At 38.3% G+C, this 20,057-nt stretch overlaps 1 protein-coding gene across 11 annotated transcripts in view; it reads left to right on the top strand.

Moving 5' to 3' along the window:
• KIF1B (kinesin family member 1B) overlaps positions 1-20,057 on the top strand; it is a 155,200-nt gene that overhangs the window by 68,802 nt on the left and 66,341 nt on the right. For 8 of the 11 annotated variants that reach the window (XR_011247515.1, XR_011247513.1, XM_069544760.1 and 5 more), the window contains 7 exons: positions 1,715-1,794; positions 3,038-3,113; positions 6,163-6,242; positions 6,750-6,856; positions 9,175-9,258; positions 9,477-9,657; positions 9,780-9,852. Coding sequence is in view for 9 of the 11 variants with exons in the window: in XM_069544760.1 (XP_069400861.1) it covers positions 1,715-1,794; positions 3,038-3,113; positions 6,163-6,242; positions 6,750-6,856; positions 9,175-9,258; positions 9,477-9,657; positions 9,780-9,852 (681 nt within the window). In the remaining 2 variants the exon portion in view is untranslated. Of the gene's footprint in view, positions 1-1,714; positions 1,795-3,037; positions 3,114-6,162; positions 6,243-6,749; positions 6,857-9,174; positions 9,259-9,476; positions 9,658-9,779; positions 9,853-15,003; positions 19,805-20,057 lie in introns of those variants that run through there. The other 3 variants (XM_069544763.1, XM_069544762.1, XM_069544761.1) reach the window with 1 other exon arrangement.

Genomic DNA, 20,057 nt, shown 5'->3' with positions numbered 1-20,057 from the left:
AGGAAATGAAGACCCAAAGAAGTGTTAAACGTGAGCATTTTTATGCTAGGGCTTCCCTGGTCACTCAGACAGTAAAGAATCTGCCTGCAATGAAAGAGACCTGGGTTTGTTCCCTGCATTGGGAAGATCCCCCTGGAGAAGGGAATGGCAACCCAGTCCAGTATTCTTGCCTGGAGAATTGCATGGACAGAGGAGCCTGGCAGGCTCTATGGTCCATGGGTTTGCAAAGGGTTGGACATGACTGAGCGACTAAACATACACACTTGGTGAAGTGTGAAAAGTGGTGGAAAAGTGTGATAGAACAAGGAGGAGGTGAGCTAAGAGTATTGGCACCTCAGAGAGATTGCTGGTTTACTTCCAGAGCTCAGCAGTAAAGCAAATAGCACAATAAAGTGAGTCACATGAATTTTTTGGTTTCCCAGTGCATATAAAAGTTAACTTCACATTATACTGTAGTCTGCTAAGTGTGCTGTAGCTTTATGTCCAAAAAAAACCTATGTGCATACCTTAATTGAAAAATACTTTATTGCTAACAAGTGTTGTCATCTGAACCTTCAGCAGATTGGAGTAGTGACATCAAAGATTACTGATCGCCTGTCACATAACAAATGTAGTAACAGTGAAAATGTTTGGAATATTGCAAGAATTATCAAAGTGTGATAGACATGAAGTGAGCAATTGCTGTTGGAAAAATGGCACCAATAGAATTGCTACATGCAGGGTTGCCACAGACTTTCAATTTGTAAAAAACGCCTAACATGTGAAGTACAATAAAGCCAAGCACAATAAAACAATGTCTGTAGCAACCTGGGAGACTTATCGAGGTTTGTCTGTTCAGATTCTTCTTAGTGTTCCTTCATCTTCTAGAAATAAGAATGCTGCATTCCTCCAGGGGTAGGAAGGTTACATCTCATGAGGGTCTTACGACTAGCTTTAGGAGGTCAGAGATTCCTTCCTGCTTGTACCATTTCTTAAATCACTGGGCTTAAAATAAAAACTCAATGTGCCAAGATATCATATTTTAGTGGAGCATATTCTAAACCCCTTCAATGTTGTGGTGAAATTATAGTGAAACAAAAAGCAATGAACACCTTGCTGCTGCTGCTAAGTCACTTCAGTCGTGTCCTACTCTGTGCGACCCCATAGATGGCAGCCCACTAGGCTCCTCTGTCCTTGGGATTCTCCAGGCAAGAATACTGGAGTGGGTTGCCATTTCCTTCTCCAATGTATGAAAGTGAGAAGTGAAAGTGAAGTCTCTCAGTTGTGCCCGACTCTTAGCAGCTCCATGGATTGCAGCCTACCAGGCTCCTCTGTCCATGGGATTTTCCAGCCAAGAGTACTGGAGTGGGTTGCCATTGCCTTCTCTGAATGAATACCGTAGAGAGCTTTATTCATTTGTAGATGTAGCTGTTAGAAATAGTGCTTTGCATTTGGAGATGTAGTATTACCTTTTCTTCTACACACACACACACACACACACACACACACACACACACGCGCGCATATACCTTCTCTTTCTCTCTCGAGCACTGTAAAGGTATTTTTGTTAGAACTTAAAGGGAATTAATATATCAGGGGCAGGAAAAAAAACCCTCATTGTATTAGATTCTGCCTCAGATCCTCTGTGGGCATCATCTGCTTCTTGGCCTCCTTCCTAGGCACAGAAGGTTAGCTTATAAGACTCTGACACTGTAACTATGGACTTCCTCCTTAGGAATCAGAGAAGATCATTGCTGAGTTGAATGAAACCTGGGAAGAGAAGCTACGTAAAACAGAGGCCATCAGGATGGAAAGGTCAGGAAGTTAAACTCTGCAATGTTTTTAAAATATCTGGGGAATTTGGATTACATTTATAGTAAGAAAAGATAAAATAGAAGTTAAAAACAACCTTTCCTCCCCAAATACAGAACCAACAAACAAAACCTGTGTGAGAATTCTGGCCAGATTCACACTCTGAAAGTGAAATTCAGATATTTGAATGTTCTCTAGGCAGTCTTGTTCTTAGTTACCTACTACATGTTGCTAGGGAGCCATATAAAAATGGAAGATATTGAGGAATGAGTTCTTAATTTGCAAAAAGATTGCCCTTGATAAAGGCCCAGAGGAAAAAAGCTGTTCTGATTATTGTCTTTCAAAGTGATGTTTCCTGAAACCTCTTTGGTAAGAGGTTAGGTAGTTTCAGTTGCCAACTTTTAAAATCTGTGTTTTATCTTAACCTGATTCTCTACCCTAAGAATGAACATGACCTCAAATAATACTTTTTGCTATTGGAATAAATAGATATTTTTTAGGGACTTCCCTGGTGGTGCAGACTTTAAGACTCTGTGCTTCCAATGCAGAGAGCATGGATTCAGTCCCTGGTCAGGGAAATAATAACCCACATGCTCTGTGGCATGGCTAAAATATAATAAGAATAAAATCATTGTTAAAAATATATACATTTTAGTTAATGTTTGTTTCTTGCTTCCTGGAAGATGAGGTAGAAGTGAGCACTAATGTGTTGATAAAGTGAATGTATGAAACAGAATTTTCTTCTTTATTGTAGAGATTTTAAGCTAAAATTGTTAAATCAATGTGATGGTAGGCATGGGAACATGACATTTGAGAAAACCACATTTATAGATAGTATTCCCCATATCAGAGCTACTTTCTGACTGCTTTTGTTGATTTTTAAGAAATGGTTCCTTGAATGAGATATATTGCCTTTAGGGCATATTCCTTTCTTCCTTTTTAAAATATTAATAAACATATTATTTATGAATCATTTTCTGCTTCCAGAGGCAGATGTGACAAAGTTCCTATTTGGGTAAATACAGCTTTACGTAAGACAGGAACATAATTTATTTTGAATGTACTATTTTCTCTTAAAGATAATTTCTGTTTGATGAAGGGATAATAGATTCTTTCACATTTGTGTTACTGACTTTAAACATAGGTAATTGTTTTTGCTTTGCTTGCTTTACCTTCCAATTCATGTTAGACTGATTTACTTGTCATTTTGTTACTGTGATTCTGATGTGCTTGTTGCTCTTTCTAGAGAAGCCTTGTTGGCTGAGATGGGAGTTGCCATTCGGGAAGACGGAGGAACCCTTGGGGTTTTCTCTCCTAAAAAGGTAGGAAACAGTGTTGTGAAGGTGAACCAGACTGAGACACGTTTTGCTTGTCTTGGTCCGTGAGGTACTTCATGTCTTTCAGGGCTGGCTCCTCTTCCTTTTCTTTTAAACCTTGAGACATGGCTTAACTTCTGATGTTTTTTATTTCATCTTACACTGCAAGGCCAACCTGTTTCTCAAATGCTTTCAGAAATGTTTACTGTTTATAGAAATAAAATCCAAGGCAGTAAATCTGTAACTTTTGGTCATTATTCAGTGTGTTTGCTCATCTTAATGGTTGCTTTCTCTTAAATTCCTGGCCTAACCTAGCACATCTTGCCTCAGTTTGGCTGCTTTTTCTATGTAGATTTCCCCACAGGTACCAGCAACCCTGAACTATAACTCTTTGGAAGCAATTTCAGCTGTTCAGGTTTGTGTAGAAAAATACCACTTCAGTTTGCTTCTACACTTTGTGTGACAGCCACTGTCCTGAGTAAAGCAGTTTCTGTGCTCATCCTTCTAGCCTCCTCTGCTCCCTTCTCATTTTATTTTTTTTTAAACTCCAGTAGTTACCCTCCTACTTCTTACATGGTCATAGTTGTTAAGTAGTAGATACCTTTTAGCTAATTAGAAAAACAAGTTTTTTTTTGTTTTTTGTTTTTTTACTAAGTTGCTTTTTAGTTATTAATAGACACTGGGAAGCTATTATGAAATGGTTATTTTGTGTGCTTACTTATCTATTAATAATTGAACATATATTGATGTACATAGCATAAAATTATACTAATAAGAAATGGTCTTTCATTTCAGATGACTTCAGATTGGCTACTGTATAGTTAAACTTCTTCATGCAAGGGTCTGATGGTGGTCTCTCTAGGTTAGCATAGAACAGGGTGTAGAGTTTTCAGTTGGTACTTTTGTTTTATTTGATATGAGATACTCCTGTGGTTTTTGTTAGTATATATTTGGTTAGGTTTTTCCTTTTTTTTTTGTAATAAATTCTGCTGTATTATTTTCATCGAAGAAGATTTTTGTGCTGTACACCTGGAATAGTAATAACAGTATTTTATATGTTTATATTGCCAAAGGTCAGTGATTTTCACAATTTAATAATTTTTCCTTCAGTAAGACACTGTTTTATTCAGATACATTATTTGTGATTTTAGAGTTTTTAGCAGTTACAGGCTTAATAAAATTTAGATTGTGCCTTTGCATATATCTAAAGTTATTTGTTAACATCTTTTAGTGTTACAAACACTACAAAATTTTTGCAACAGCTTAAATAACTTGAATAAGTACTGTGTTATAAACAGCACAGAATTCCAAACTGAGATACCTGTTTCTAGAGCTTTTTCTTACTTGCTTTAACTTTCTAGACTTCTTCAGGAAAGAAAGGGATACCACCAACCACATCCAAATTCAGTTTTAGAACCTGTTTTTGATGTATTAACTTGATTGATAATCCTTACACATGTATGTATCAAATTGACACCTTTTGCAGTCACATTATACAACCTAAATATATGTAGACTGTCATTCATATCCCAAAAGATCTAGGAGAAAGTACTCTTCAGGCTAGAGAAAAAATGAAAACCTGTTCTTGAGGTTCTGGTTTCCTTAGGCCAGTGCTATGCTGGGTTTTCAAGAATGTTGCCCAAGAGGGTTTTGACTTTCTCAAACCAGCTACAGAGACATGTTAGTTGGAAAGATATAAAGGTTTTCCTAAATTTCTTTTAAATGATCTTTTGCACTCCCTTTTCTTAACCTGCTCATCTGACTCTCCTTTCATTTTTCCACATTTGCTGGCACTGTATCTTGAGTAGATTTTGACCCCAAGACCATGTGACTTATTTTTGGATCCCAGTGGGGTATTTTCACCAAAAAAGGTTGGTTTTTAAAAGATTTTAGAAACATTAAGAGTTAGATGAAGAGGATTTTATAAGATGTGTTATTGAATGTCAGTAATTTTTAATTCTTCTTTAAGATAAAGAAGGTTGGTTTTTAAAAGATTTTAGAAACATGAGTTAGATGAAGAGGGTTTTATAAGATGTGTTATTGAATATCAGTAATTTTAATTTCTTCAAGATAAAGACTGACAAACTAAAGACAATAACTGGGACCATGGAAGAACTGATAAAAAGTATAGAGGGAAATGACAGGGGATGTGGGAACATTTTTATGATGTAAATGAAAAATTACATATTTCTTGGCAGTTATAGGGGATGAAAAATAATTTTTCCTTTACCCTTCTGAATTATTGAATGAGAATAAAAGACAGATTAACCAGAGCGGGGTGGGGGGGGAATTTATTTAAACATGTGTACCTCATGTATACATGGGAGAACCCCATGGGAAAATGAGTAACTTGCTAAGATGATTTAGAATTCTGGCTTAAATGCCATTTTAATAGGGAAAGGGACAGGGAGGCAGGCCTCTCAGGGGAGGGTAATTGGCTTTTAGGAAGAGATGAAGGAGCCGTTTGAAGAGCAGATGGGAGATTTGACAAAGTTTTTTGGGTGTGGTGTCAACTTCCACTTTTCTCTCCTGGTTGTTAAGACTCCAGGAGGGGATTTCTAAGTTCCTTTTGGACAATCTGTGTTTAGGCAGGAAAGGGGATTCAGAGGAAGCCTCTCCCTGCCTGTGCTATTGTGTAACAATTCAAAATAATTAGTATGTCAAAGTGGAATATTAGGAGTGGCAAATTCTGCTGCTCTTCAAGAATTTTGAACACTCTTCAAGTGTTGTAAAAAATTATGTTTTTTTTCCCCCCGAGAATCAGCCTGTTCTGATTTTTCTATTGTGTTTTCCATGCTTTGACCTTATTAAGAATGGGATATTGTTCTTTATCCCAGAGCTCATGTTTTTAAATAGAATGCATTAGTGTGGTTTGGGAAGGCCTGAAGAGAGTTATTTTCTGTTTATCATGGAATTGCAACTAAGAATGAAAGGAGTCCTGCTTCTAGGCACCCTGGTAATCTAAGGGGCCATCCAGCCTCCTCTGTGCCCCTGCCACTCTCTCAGCCCTCTCCGTGGTGCTTGTTCCACGCTGATCAGCTCTAACCTTTTTCAGACACCACATCTTGTTAACCTCAATGAGGACCCTCTGATGTCCGAGTGCCTGCTTTATTACATCAAAGATGGAATTACAAGGTACATTTGTTTCTTCTTTTGGTCACTCAGTGCTTTCTTTTCTCTCAGAATGATTGCATAGCTAAAGGGAAGTTGTTTGGTAAAAAATTTCTTTTTATTAATTTGCTGTTTTTCTCATCTGAAATAGTTATAAACTGTCCTCTGTACTCTTTTCAAATCAGTGTTTTAACCAGCTGAATCAATTAGCATGTGTAGTTTTAGAAGACTGTAAGTAAAATTTATCCTCCTAACATCTTATATGAATTTTTTAAGGATATTAGTTTACTGGTATCTTTCTATGATGTTCTGAGTTATTTGGTGTGTGTGCCTCTTCATATCTTTTTCTCATGTAGGGAGGTTGATCATATATGAAAAAAGAGTTTGCAGTTCACAGCCTCTGATTAAAAAAAAAAAAAGCGGTACCTTTTTTGTACGTACCAAAGAATATTCTTTGGGAGAAAGAGGCTCATTGTTTGTGGTGCTTTCTGTGTCTGAATTTCCCTGGGAAACACTTTCCCTTGTGTTCAGGGTTGGCCAAGCAGATGCTGAGCGGCGCCAGGACATCGTGCTGAGTGGGGCTCACATTAAAGAAGAGCATTGTATCTTCCGGAGTGAGAGGAACAACAGCGGAGATGGTGAGAGTTCTCAGCTCAGCTTTTCCAACAACCTTTTCATTCTATATTATGAGAAATCCCCAAGACTTGGTATTCCTTGTCTCTTTCAGTGATACTTTCTTATACAATCTAATATTTGAAAATGAGGGGACCTGGGCTGCTTATGAATGCAGGCATGATCATAGCTACTTTACATGAAAAAAGCCTGGACAAAAGCAGCACTTTTGTTACCGCCAAGAATTGAGTAAGACATAGGCAATTAGGCTTGGTCTTGAATCTTAATTATTTAATAGACGAGTAAGAAGGGAACAGATATCCTGGGTAGTGGGAGATTTGAAGGGCCTCTAGTCTTAATCCAGTACAGTTTATTTATACCTAAAAGGGAAGAAAAAGTCAATCTTGATTTTTGCCCAGGTTATTAATGAAACAATAAACTAATAGTGTTTTTGTGCTATATAATTTCAGTTCAGTTCAGTCGCTCAGTTGTGTCCGACTCTTTGCAACCCCATGAGTCGCAGAACTCCAGGTCTCCCTATCCATCACCAACTCCCGGAGTTTACTCAAACTCATGTCCATCGAGTCGGTGATGCCATCCAGCCATCTCATCCTCTGTTGTCCCCTTCTCCTCCTGCCCCCAATCCCTCCCAGCATCAGGGTCTTTTCCAGTAAGACAACTCTTTGCATGAGGTGGCCAAAGTATTGGAGTTTCAGCTTCAGTATCAGTCCTTCCAGTGAACACTCAGGACTGATCTCCTTTAGGATAGACTGGTTGGATCTCCTTGCAGTCCAAGGGACTCTCAAGAGTCTTCTCCAACACCACAGTTCAAAAGCATCAATTTTTCAGGGCTCAGCTTTCTTCACAGTCCAACTCTCACATCCATACATGACCACTGGAAAAACCATAGCCTTGACTAGATGGACCTTTGTTGGCAAAGTAATGTCTCTGCTTTTGAATATGCTATCTAGGTTGGTCATAACTTTCCTTCCAAGGAGTAAGTGTCTTTTAATTTCATGGCTGCAGTCACCATCTGCAGTGATTTTTGGAGCCCCCCAAAATCAAGTCTGACACAGTTTCCGCTGTTTCCTCATCTATTTCCCATGAAGTGATGGGACTGGTTGCCATGATCTTCATTTTCTGAATGTTGAGCTTTAAGCCAACTTTTTCACTCTCCTCTTTCACTTTCAACAAGAGGCTTTTTAGTTCCTCTTCCCTTTCTGCCATAACGGTGGTGTCATCTACATATCTGAGGTTATTGATCTTTCTCCTGGCAATCTTGATTCCAGCTTGTGCTTCTTCCAGCCCAGCATTTCTCGTGATGTGCTCTGCATAGAAGTTAAATAAGCAGGGTGACAATATGCAGCCTTGATGTACTCCTTTTCCTATTTGCTATATAATTTATTCCTTGCTAATTAAAATATTGGGCTTCCCAGGTGGCTCAGCAATAAAGAACCTCCCTGCCAATGCAGGAGACATGAGTTTGATCCCTGAGTCAGAAAGATTCCTTGGAGAAGGAACTGGCAACCCACTCGAGTATTCTTGCGTAGGAAATCCCATGGAGCCTGGCAGGCTGCAGTCCATGGGTTTGCAAAAGAGTCAGATATGACTTAATGACTGAACAACAATAGCAATCAAAATATTAGCCTTTGGAGACTTCCCTGATGGTACAGGGAAAAAATTCCTTCCCAGATGCTGGGAAAAATTAAGAGCAAGAAGAGAAGGGGGCAACAGAGAATGAGGTGGTTGGATGGAATCACTGACTCAGTGGATATGAGTTTGTGGAAACTCAGGGACGTAGTGTTGGACAGAGAAGCCTGACATGCTGCAGTTCATGATGTCGCAAAGAGTTGGACAGGACTTAGCAGCTGAACAACAACAGCAACAACTGATGGTCCACTGACTGGGACTCCACGCTCCTAGTGTGGGAGCTCAGGTTCCATCCCTGGTCAGAGAACTAGATTTCACCACAGCCAAATAAATAAAATATTTTTTTTAAAAAAGAAACAGTATTAGCTTTTGATCATAATTTTCTGATTATTACCTATATCTCATACTTAAGATTTCTGATGGTTTTCATTTTTATATACTGAACTATCCACGTATCATTGAAACTAACATTTCCTGTCTTCTTCTGAAGTTTCTCAAATTCTTAAGTGAATTTAAGTATGTTTCTATCTGAACCACAGTCCTGGTCCTGGTGCCTTAAAGTGAACAGTTATATAGACACTGAGCCACTTGATTGGTTGCAGAAATCTATGCTAGTCACCTTGAGTCCTCAACTGCTTCCTATTGTTTTCTTCCCATGGTCTGTGATGCTAACATTAGTTTGCATTCCTCTTAGTTATTGTGACTCTGGAGCCCTGTGAACGTTCAGAAACCTACGTAAATGGCAAGAGGGTGACCCAGCCTGTTCAGCTGCGCTCAGGTGAGAGTGGGAGAGGCTTGAAGTCTTCAGAACACATGGCTTGCACAAGCAACTTTTTAATTTTAAAATCTTTGTCTCAGGTTGAAGTGATAGCATTAGGATTTATGTTCTTGTAAAACTCCAAAAACTGCTCTTTGCTTTAGGGAAGGTGAGGCTATTAACCAAGATACAGTACATTTAAAAAGTGATTTCTTAACCCTATTTCTGTTTTGTCCTAGGAAACCGTATCATCATGGGTAAAAACCACGTGTTTCGTTTTAACCACCCGGAGCAAGCACGGGCTGAGCGGGAAAAGACTCCTTCTGCTGAGACCCCCTCTGAGCCTGTGGACTGGACATTTGCCCAGAGAGAGCTTCTGGAAAAACAAGGAATTGATATGAAGCAGGAGATGGAAAAAAGGTAATGTACAGATGCAATGTGGCCCACATGACTTGCACTTCTTTTCAGCATTTAGTAGGATTCCTGAAACAGCTCTGTGATTTTACAGTTTCTTTTCTCTCTTGCTCTTCTTTTCCTTCTAGGCTACAGGAAATGGAGATCCTTTACAAAAAGGAGAAGGAAGAAGCAGATCTTCTCTTGGAGCAGCAGAGACTGGTAGGAGCCCATCCTGCATCCTCCGTTAGGAAAGGGCAGCTTGCTCTCATGTCCCACCTTCCCCGTCCCACAGACGAGCACTCGCCCGTTGCTTCTCCTGCTCTCACTGACACCATGTGCTCTTGTCTCGTGTCCTTCGTGGAGAAGGACCTTCCATCTCCTGGTAGCCTTAGCCTGAAATACTGTCCTTAAAGGTACTACTTCTGTGCCTCTGTGTCTTAAAGTCACATCTTCTATCAAAACCAAGAGCTTTTTGAGGAAATACTGAAAGCTTTTCTGGTAGCCTTGGCCTCTTGATAGTGGTTTCTTAATATGCACCAGGGGTGACTCTCTCAATAATAATTACTCTGAATATTGAATTTGATGGGTGTTTGCCTTGGTTTTGTTTCTGATCACCTGATAGTACTAATTCTCTGCTCTTGGGCTGACTTGGGGATTGTTCTTATGCTGGGTGGACTTTTTTTTTATAAGTTAAACTGTGTCTAAAAGTGTTGCTGCACAGTTGCATGTGTTAATCCTTTTCTGTTCCCTGCATGGAGTCTGAATTCTCAGTAAGGGTCTCCATGGCATGTCGGGTGACAGTGGAAGTAGGGGCTGCCCAGCCAACTCCAAGAGGAGAGAGGGAAGTCTGGGTTCTCTGGGTTGAGAAAGCATTTGTGTGAGTAGCTGAGAAATCAGTTTCAGGTTGCAGCTTGTGATGCTAATGGTGATAGGATTTTATGATGTTAATTGATTTTCTATATTTTATAGAAATTGAATTGCATGAATAAATAAGTTTATCCATTAGTTAGATTTTCATGTTTCAAGCCATCCAGTTTTAGATTACAAAACCCTGGCTATAGGAAGCTTCTAGGCATTCATTTGGTATATATTATTGAGAAAAAGGCATAACAACCTTTGGATACTGTGGATGCAATATAGGAATTTTTAATTTTTTAAGATTGATGGACTTCTTAGAGGTATTAGGGAGAAAGGGGGAACTGGTTGAGGAGGCATTAGTGAGAAAGCTGGGATACTGGTTTCTTCCCTTAGCATAAAATACAGCATATAGAATACCAAGTGTAAACTACAGCATGTAAACCATAGCCTTGCAGCTGTACTGTGCTTTGAAAAAGAGAGGCTGTTGCTAAATGAATCAGAAAAGCCAAGGACTTGTGCAAAATCAGTCTTTTCCAGGGCAGCTCGATTCTCACGCTTGGTAGTGCGTTAACTCAGTTAGTTATCTTGGAAATTATAGTAAAGCCCAGAAAAGAATGGATTGCAAGAATAAATCAAGTGTTTGGGGCAAGATAATAGCAGTGTAATAGATAGAGTCTCTTTAGGAGGCCTCTTTGGCATTTAGTTTGTAATGAAAACACAAAGATTCAACTACAGTGTGATTAAGGGCTTGAAAACTTTGTGACGCATGAAGGAGCCTTTAACAGTAGTGTCTTGTATTTGTATACAGCTTTATAATTTACAGAGAGTTTTAACATCCATCATTTTTCTGATTTCCAAAATAACCCTCTTTAGTTGCTATATATGTAAATAAGGTGACAGATATTTCCTCCGGTTTATAGTTGAGGAAGCAAAGTCCAAAAAAATGCTACCTTACCCATTCTTAACTGATGGGTCTGAGGCTTAAACATGAGTCTTCTGGCTTTCTTTAGTGTTCTGTCCAGAAGAGCAGTGCTTCTCAACATCTTGGGAGTCTTGTAAAATGCTGATGCTGATCCTGTAGGTCTAGGGTAGGACCTGAGATTCTGCATTTCTAAGAAGCTCCCAGGTGATGCCAGTGCTGCTAGGACCATTTGAGTCACTAACCAGGTGTAAACGAATAGTGATGGCTGGTGATCATTCTGTGCTCTGAAATAAAGACAGTGACTATTAATAAACAGAAAGTAAATTCAGATAGTAAAGAATCTGCAATGCAGAAGACCTGAGTTCAGTCCCTGGGGAGGGAATGGCTACCCACTCCAGTATTCTTGCCTGGAGAGTTCCATTGTCAGAGGAGCCTGGTGGGCTACAGTCCATGGGGTTGAAAAGAATCAGACATGACTGAGTGAATTTCACATCAAACCAGATGGCTCCAGGACACATTTAGTTTCCAGAGGACATACTTAGTTTGCAAGTAATCAGGTTCTGATTGTCGATTGCTCTGTATCTGAAAGCAGTCTAGGATTTTAAGAGCAGCTCCTTAAAGCAAGGAGGTTCTTTCCTCTCATAAATCCAACTGTCTGTTCCACTTAAATTTCTCGTCCTCAAAAGGAGTTGATTTCTAACACTTCAGCCTGAGGAATATTTAGCCATTAACAGTACTGAATTAAAAATGTATTTTTATGACCCTATATTAGTCAACCAACAGATATGTTTTGAATGCACCCTATGGATAAATACTGAGAGGATACAAAGAACTTAATACTCAGTAAATGTTTATTATTTATTGTATGTGATTATTTTTGCATAATAACAGCATTACAAAAAATGGAATTCAGGCTCATGAGTTTTTTATTATAATAGTTCCCCCACTGTGTCCCATTGTTACATTGCTGAACATTCTTTTTTAGTTAGTGCTTGATCGTATGCCTGGTCCTTTCTATGCTTGCTTTTTGACACATATTTTGGGCATCTTCTCTCCTTTCTTTTCATAGTCTTCAGGCAGTCTCTTCAGGAGGCCTACCTTCCATTTGATATTTAATCAAAACAGAAGAATCATTTAGTGACATGTGAGTTGGACAGAGCTGAGTAGTTTTTCCAGCCCTGTAATAAATGAATCTAAATATCTTAAAATCTTTTTTTTTTTGACATAAGATAGGATTTGAATCTTGGCACATAAGTTTTGCAAGAGTTTTCAGTATTGTGGCCAGTAGTAAGTGATAGGGGTGATATGTTTGAGCTTTAAAGAGAAACATATTCTACAGAGGCAATATGACCAGTATTATAAAAAGAAAGAAAATTATGGCCACTTGATTTAATTTAGTTCTTTTGAATTTATGTAAACTCATTTAATTATGTTTTATTTTAGAGTTTAAAGGCGTAACTTTTATCACTTAAATATATTAAAGCAATAATTAGAATTGTTATTTCCTTAATTAGGTATTCATTTCATCATTAGGCAATTTTTAAAGAAAAATAAAAGAACCCCAGAGGAAAAAACTGATAGTTAATTATGTAGAAAGAATCAGAGCGAATTTGTGTTATATATAACTCAGTTTTTGCATATATACCAGAAAACCTTTTTAGACATCAGACATACCTTTTTTCTCTAATGTTTATTAATGTCATCATTTATCACTTAAGATTAGATTTTATTACTTAAGATTTTCAAACTAAAAAGGAAAAGGAAAAAATAGTGTAGAGTCTACAAATTTAGCTTTATCTGTTTTTTGTTGCTAAATTTTCAAATGAGTAGGTATTATAAATGGTTTAGTATCTATTTATAGGCAAATGTCAGTAATACAAATCAGTAGTAACATCTCCAAATTCAGGGGCCAAATTATTGCTATTATTGTTAGGGGTTATTTTTCCATTCCCTAGAAAGTAACTGTACATACAGACATAGAAGTCTTTGGTCTAGAGAACAAGATACTATTTATTAGTTTTAATTCTTTATTTTTTCTAAACCTTTCCTAGAGATGATTATGGTAACCATAGCCAAGTCAAAGAGACTATTAAATAAGAACATTTTCATTTACTAGACTACCTTGAACTACCCTTTAGTGAGTAGTTTCTTTTCCCAGTAACTTTTATCTCTTGAATAGAGAGCCTTCCTTAATCTTGTCTGTCATAGGGAGTTCTAAATCCAACCCAGCTTTCATTTAGACCCATGTTACCAAGTTTGCTTGTGTTTGTTAAGAATAATTGGTTATTATCCAAATAGCCATTGAAATTGCTTAGTTGTAAAGTCAGACTGCTGTTTTAAGCCTAAGTAAAGTTGTTTGAAAAAGAGGTAATGGTGCAAAAACAGCTGGAAAGACAGAGAGTTGGAAATAATGTTTTAAATAGCGTAAGCAGAATACATAAGCAGAATATAATCTTTTGTGTTTTACATGTTGATAGAGTTGTCAACTTAAAGTAATATACCTCAAAAAACTAGAAACACCATAGGTTTTCATAGATGAAACAACAGATGTCTAGATTGTATTTATTAAAATATTAGTTTGGCAATTTTGAATAATGTTTAAATGAAAGTATCTTTTCCTAGCTTAGTTTATGTTCTGGAGATTTGTTTCCTAAAATTTTGGTGATAAGGTATTTATTGGTTTAAGTGTGTGGAAAACAAAATAGCAGACTCACTATAAAGATCCTTTTTTATGTGTCCTTATTGTATGGATAACAAACTTTAATTGTCACAAATGAAATAGATCAATTTGTCATGACGCAGGAAAGGAGCAAATCTGATGTGTGCTCCTGGAAAGACTAGTTTCAGAACCCTCTTACCTTCTAGCAAAAAAACAATTTGGTTGATAAGAATCTCTCATGGTCTGCTAATAGGGATTCTTAGCATTTTTAACATCCCTGTTTGACTGCTTCTTTTTCTACTTTCTCATCTTCTAACTTTTTTCTAGGGCTGCTCTTTTTAGTAAAGCTAAACAAAACGTGGCATTCTCCAGCATTACTAACCTTTGTTAATCCGCCTGCTCGTCACATCTTGTATGGCATCTGTGCTCACTCATGGGGGAAAGAGTTTCTGGAAGAAGCAACAGCAATAACCAAGGCAAATGTGGGGAAGTGGCTGCATGGGTGTTAGCATGTGTGGGGTGAAGGTTTTAGTTCATTCTCTTGAGATAGTGGAGATGTTATTGCACACCATTTTGTTAATAACTTCATGTGACCTTACAGTGAGAGACTTTCTCACTGTTTCAGCCCTCCTAAGAAATTTGATTGCAGATTCCATCACTTAAGCCACAAAGTGGAAATTTGGATTAATGTTACTAGGAAAAAAAAAAAGCAAGTCTTCTTGATGATAATCTGCATAAGCATATGTCTTAATAGACTTGCGCATTATCTAGGGTTTTTTGTTTGTTTGTTTTGTTTTTTTTTTTAACTTTTTTGGTTTCATTTTTAAATTTATTAGGGCTTTTTTGCTTGCTTTTTCTTCAATTTGAGTTTCCTTTTTTACATTTTAATTTTGGTTATTTTGGGGCCATTTTTGATTTTGTTTTTCCAAAGGACGCGGATTCTGATAGCGGGGATGATTCTGACAAGAGGTCCTGTGAAGAGAGCTGGAAACTGATTACTTCTCTGAGAGAAAAGCTGCCTCCCAGCAAGCTGCAAACCATTGTTAAAAAATGCGGCCTCCCCAGCAGTGGGAAGAAACGGGAACCAATAAAAATGTATCAGATCCCCCAGAGAAGACGCCTGAGTAAAGACTCCAAGTGGGTCACCATCTCAGATCTTAAGATTCAGGCTGTGAAAGAGATATGCTACGAGGTTGCTCTCAATGATTTTCGGCATAGTCGCCAGGAAATTGAAGCCTTGGCCATTGTTAAGATGAAAGAGCTTTGTGCCATGTATGGGAAGAAAGATCCTAATGAGCGGGACTCCTGGAGGGCAGTGGCCAGGGATGTCTGGGACACCGTCGGTGTAGGGGATGAAAAGATTGAGGACGTAATGGCCAGTAGTAAAGGCGGGACTGATGTGGACGACCTTAAGGTTCATATAGACAAGCTGGAAGATATTTTGCAAGAAGTCAAAAAGCAAAATAACATGAAAGATGAGGAGATAAAAATCTTAAGAAATAAAATGCTCAAAATGGAGAAAGTCTTGCCACTGATTGGGTCTCCAGAACAGAAAACCCAAGGAAACCAAAAATCAAAGGAACCCAGTGGCGCTGGTGCCAGTAGCAAGCCTGAGAATGATGTAAGTAAAGGCGACAGCGGAGACCTTGGGAAAGAAGAGCGTGTCTCCCAGCTGATGAACGGAGACCCAGCTTTTAGACGTGGACGTCTGCGTTGGATGAGGCAAGAGCAAATTCGGTTCAAGAACCTGCAGCAGCAGGAAATAACAAAGCAGCTTCGTCGGCAGAATGTACCTCATCGCTTCATCCCTCCGGAGAACCGGAAGCCTCGGTTTCCGTTTAAGAGCAACCCTAAACACAGAAACTCATGGAGTCCCGGGACACACATCATCATCACAGAAGATGAGGTGATAGAGCTTAGGATTCCCAAAGAGGAAGACGGAAGGAAAGGAAATAAGCCGGAGAACCAAGAAAAGGGGACTAGAGCAGCTTCTAAGGATCCCCAGTTACCATGGGGCCCTCAGGGCACTCGAAGTCAAGATCACATTCAGGTTAGCAAGCAGCACATTAATAATCAACAACAGCCACCTCAGTTACGCTGGAGAAGCAATTCTCTCAATAACGGCCAACCGAAAAGCGCTCGCTGCCAGACGTCTGCTTCCCCAGAAGTGCTCGCCTCCCACAGTGGCCTCCCCACCGCTGACCTGCAGACTTTTCAGGCGAAACGCCGCATGCACCAGCACCGTCAGGCTTACTGTAATTACAGCACTGGAGCTCAGGTGGAGGGCGGTGCAGCCACTTCTTGTCAGAAGCAGACTGACAGACCCAGCCACTGTAGCCAGCTTGTGACACCTCCGAGAATGAGGCGACAGTTCTCGGCACCCAATCTCAAAACTGGTCGGGAAACTACAGTCTAAATTACTGGACAAGCTTGAATTCTTGGTGGAGGAAACAGGCGATGGTAGCTTATGATTTGAGTTGGTTCTAGCCTTGGCCTTGAGTTCTTAGCATTTACATTGTGATTGTAATGTTGTGTTCCTAAAATATGAACTGATTTTGTTGTTAAAACATTAGACACTGGTAAATGTTTCAACACCTCCCTGTTGTTTGTATACCGTGAGTGGGCAGTTTCTGGAATTTTGGACAAAACACTGAGACCTCCCTTGTTTTTCTGAGACTGTCGTCCTCTCTTGGTGCATAGATAATATACTTACTTACCCAGACTGGTCTTGTTTTGGTGTAAGTTTGTTATGTTTTTGTAAAACCTATAAATTTATCTGATATCCAGAAATAACCTGCCTCTTGGTTTATGCAAACATTCTAAAGAGGAATTTGAGATGTTGAATTGAATGTCTATTATTTCCCCATGATTGTTAGACATTAGTTTAAAAATAAGAACATGCAGCTGTGGACACAGCTTTGGATTTCCTATCTATGTCTGTTTCTTTAAATATCATTGGAAGTTTTCATAAGCCAGAACTAAATGTCTTTGGACATATTTTATAGTACACAACTTTGCATCTTCTAGGGAACTTCCACATCTTCTTACTCAGCTGTGTTTTGCATAGAAGTGATTCAGTAGGTTTTTTTCCCTTTTGAATACATCAGTGTATGTATAAATTCTGTCATAATACTGAAATCTTTTAAGTTGGCACCTGCCTGGATTTCTGTTTGTGGTTTGCATTTTGAAGCTTAACATCATTTCTCACACAAATACATACAGAAAGACACTGAACTATTCACCAATGTCACGCCAACAGAAATACCAACAAAATACTCATATGATGCTTTGAGCAGTACATATAAGTTTATTAAGGAGGTTATTTGGTGGAGAGAGGGAAGAGGTGATACATGGGGAGAAGGCTGCAGCCTTTGGCTGTGTGCTGCTTGTTTTCAGTAGGTGATGAAATATTAAAATAAGTTAACTTTGGTCTGATTGAGAATAAAGGAGATGATGTATAATAAACTATTTTTTGGTCAGCAGCAGTAATGCTCACAGATACTCAAGCAAGGAAAGAGACGTCCTGATGAACAGTTACTGTATCAATACCTCATTTTACTATGTTGTGGTCTCAGTTTGCCTCACTGGAGAATCCACTAAAAAAGATGGATTTTGATGGGAAGAAAAGAATAGTTTTCTACATCCTTCATTTCTTGAACTTGTCAGAAACTTTTTTAAGAGGCGATGTGAAGAGCCAGAGATGTCTATGAGATTGCCTGACACCACGTTGTTGAAGATCCCCAAGTCACACTAAGTCACCTGTCAGACGCTTGTCTTCCAGATGGTGTGAAAAATTACATCCAGTATAGCAGTTAATGTTCAAGGAAGCCTCACAGATTGTGGTTATATAGGATGTTTTTCCTTTGTGTGTGGGCACTATGCTTTATTAGAACATTGTTTTTAATCATAGTATTTTTTTTTTCTTTGCTTCTAAGAAAATGCTTTCATAATGCACAAAAAATTGCTTCCAGTTAACTTCGGGGGCTATTTTTGCTTTCATAGCTAGAGCAGTCCTAGTCTTTAGCTGAAGCTTTATGGCAGATTAGACAGGAGTGATGTTTGTAATGAACTGACTTAGTTGAGATGACAGTGTCCTGTACCAGGTGGTTTGAATGTACTTCGTAGGCTACTTCAAATCAGTCACTTCAGTGCATCTTGTGTACTCCCCATTTGTCCTTCTTAGGCATAGTTTTCTATTTCTTTCTTGCAAAAAGTTCATTTTCTAAAACTAATAATAACTCAGCTTTTAACTCTGTATCAAAAGTGGGCTCTCAGTTTTCCAACTTGAGATAACATAGGATAGACCTATGTATTTTCATTTTTATGGTAGCCTTTTTAATCTTCTTATGGACAGGTATCTCCCTTTGGCACTGAGCAATGGAGTGAGTTTCTACTGGTGATCAGGAGGCTGTAGAATGAAAAGAAATACAGTGTTTTCATTCACAAATGTGGGTTGTGGTAGGCACTATACCCACACTTGATATTCCAAAGGATTAGATTTATATTTGTGCTTCATCTGCTGATCCAGGCACCCTGAGATTACTGAAATGTTTAGATATCTAAACTAGCCCTTAATTTCAGATGACCAGAAAGAAATAAACCAAGGTTTGATTGATTGATATCTATGTCCCTTCATGTATTTCAGAGCAGATACTTATTTTAGAAAATAACTATATGAATGAAATTACTTTATTGACTCTCACTAAAGAAGTAACTAGTACCATGATGTTTTTGTGATTGGTTATATTGCTTTGTTTTGTTTTGTTTTTGAATTTGACAGTAGCTGTTCCCAAGCTTAAATCCTACAAGACCAAAGGTAAATGGTCACCACTAAGTCATTATTGTATTACTGAAATATCCCTAGCTGTTATCATGGTGCAGTTTTTTAAGAAAAGTTTGCGCTGTTGAAATTACATAATGATCTGACAATAATAGACGTTGAGTCCTAATCAATTGGTTCAGTTTCACAAATCAAACGACACACTGTGGTATTCTTTGCAGAGTTAGTTTATTTATCTAACAAGTCTAAACCAAAGGGCTTTTCCTTTATTTTTACTTCTAATTCTTTCTGGTGCTTCTCTTTTCACTGGAAATGCATTGAATGGGAATTGTTTATTCCATTGAAGTGACTCGAAGTGACCTCTTGTGCTTTAGGTGCAGATTTATGCTGGGAGAAAAAGGAAACAGGACAAAACACAGTTTGCCCCACCAATGTCTGCATTAAAGGCTGTCAGACTACAGGAAGTTATGTAGGTTTCCCCCGGTCAGCTGCTATGCCCCTGTGCCCTCCTGGTCCTTTGTAGACTTGCCTTAATGATATACGCAAAAGACTGGGAGTAGGGGAAGCTGGCATACCTTAATGAAGATGCCTTCTTAGGTGCAATGCAAAGCAAGTACTTGTTCTATGCTGTCAGAGCCAGAGTCTGTATTATGAACAGTTTTCATAATTGTCCACTTTATGTCTTCTTTATGAGATTTAAAAATCTGCTCTAGATATTTAGTTTGAACCACTGTAGTTTGTGAAGTGTATTGGTTTCCTCCCATCATTACTGTAAAAAGAAGTTGTGAATCTTCTTGTTAATGAACTATGGATTTCTCCCCCAGTTTCTTTTTAAAAAAATGCTTGAAGATTGGTCTTTGAGTGTAAGATCTACCTTTTCAGAAAGGGAGAGTTAGTTTGTAATGTTAAAAAATAAAGTCCTCATTCAATAAAAACTGAAGTTACCTTTTAAGAGTGTGGTTTGTCTCTGATGTGGGAGGAGGGGAGCGGGAAACAGCATGATGCTGATTAAACCTGGGCTTGACTCCTTATTGCTTGTTCATCTGAAGATGGTTACAAACCATATCTTTTTAACAATAATTTTACATGAACTTCATTTGTTTAGAGCTTTTGCTTTTCTTACCCTTTTTGAGTTATCAAAATTCTGTCTTAAATGAGATCTTTAACCCTTATTTTATGCTACCTTTTACTTAAATAAAAGCTTT

Source organism: Ovis canadensis, chromosome 12 (assembly GCF_042477335.2).
Source record: "Ovis canadensis isolate MfBH-ARS-UI-01 breed Bighorn chromosome 12, ARS-UI_OviCan_v2, whole genome shotgun sequence".
Taxonomy (NCBI): domain Eukaryota; kingdom Metazoa; phylum Chordata; class Mammalia; order Artiodactyla; family Bovidae; genus Ovis; species Ovis canadensis.
Note: the sequence above shows the minus strand (reverse complement) of the source record. Positions and strands in the feature narration are given on the sequence as shown.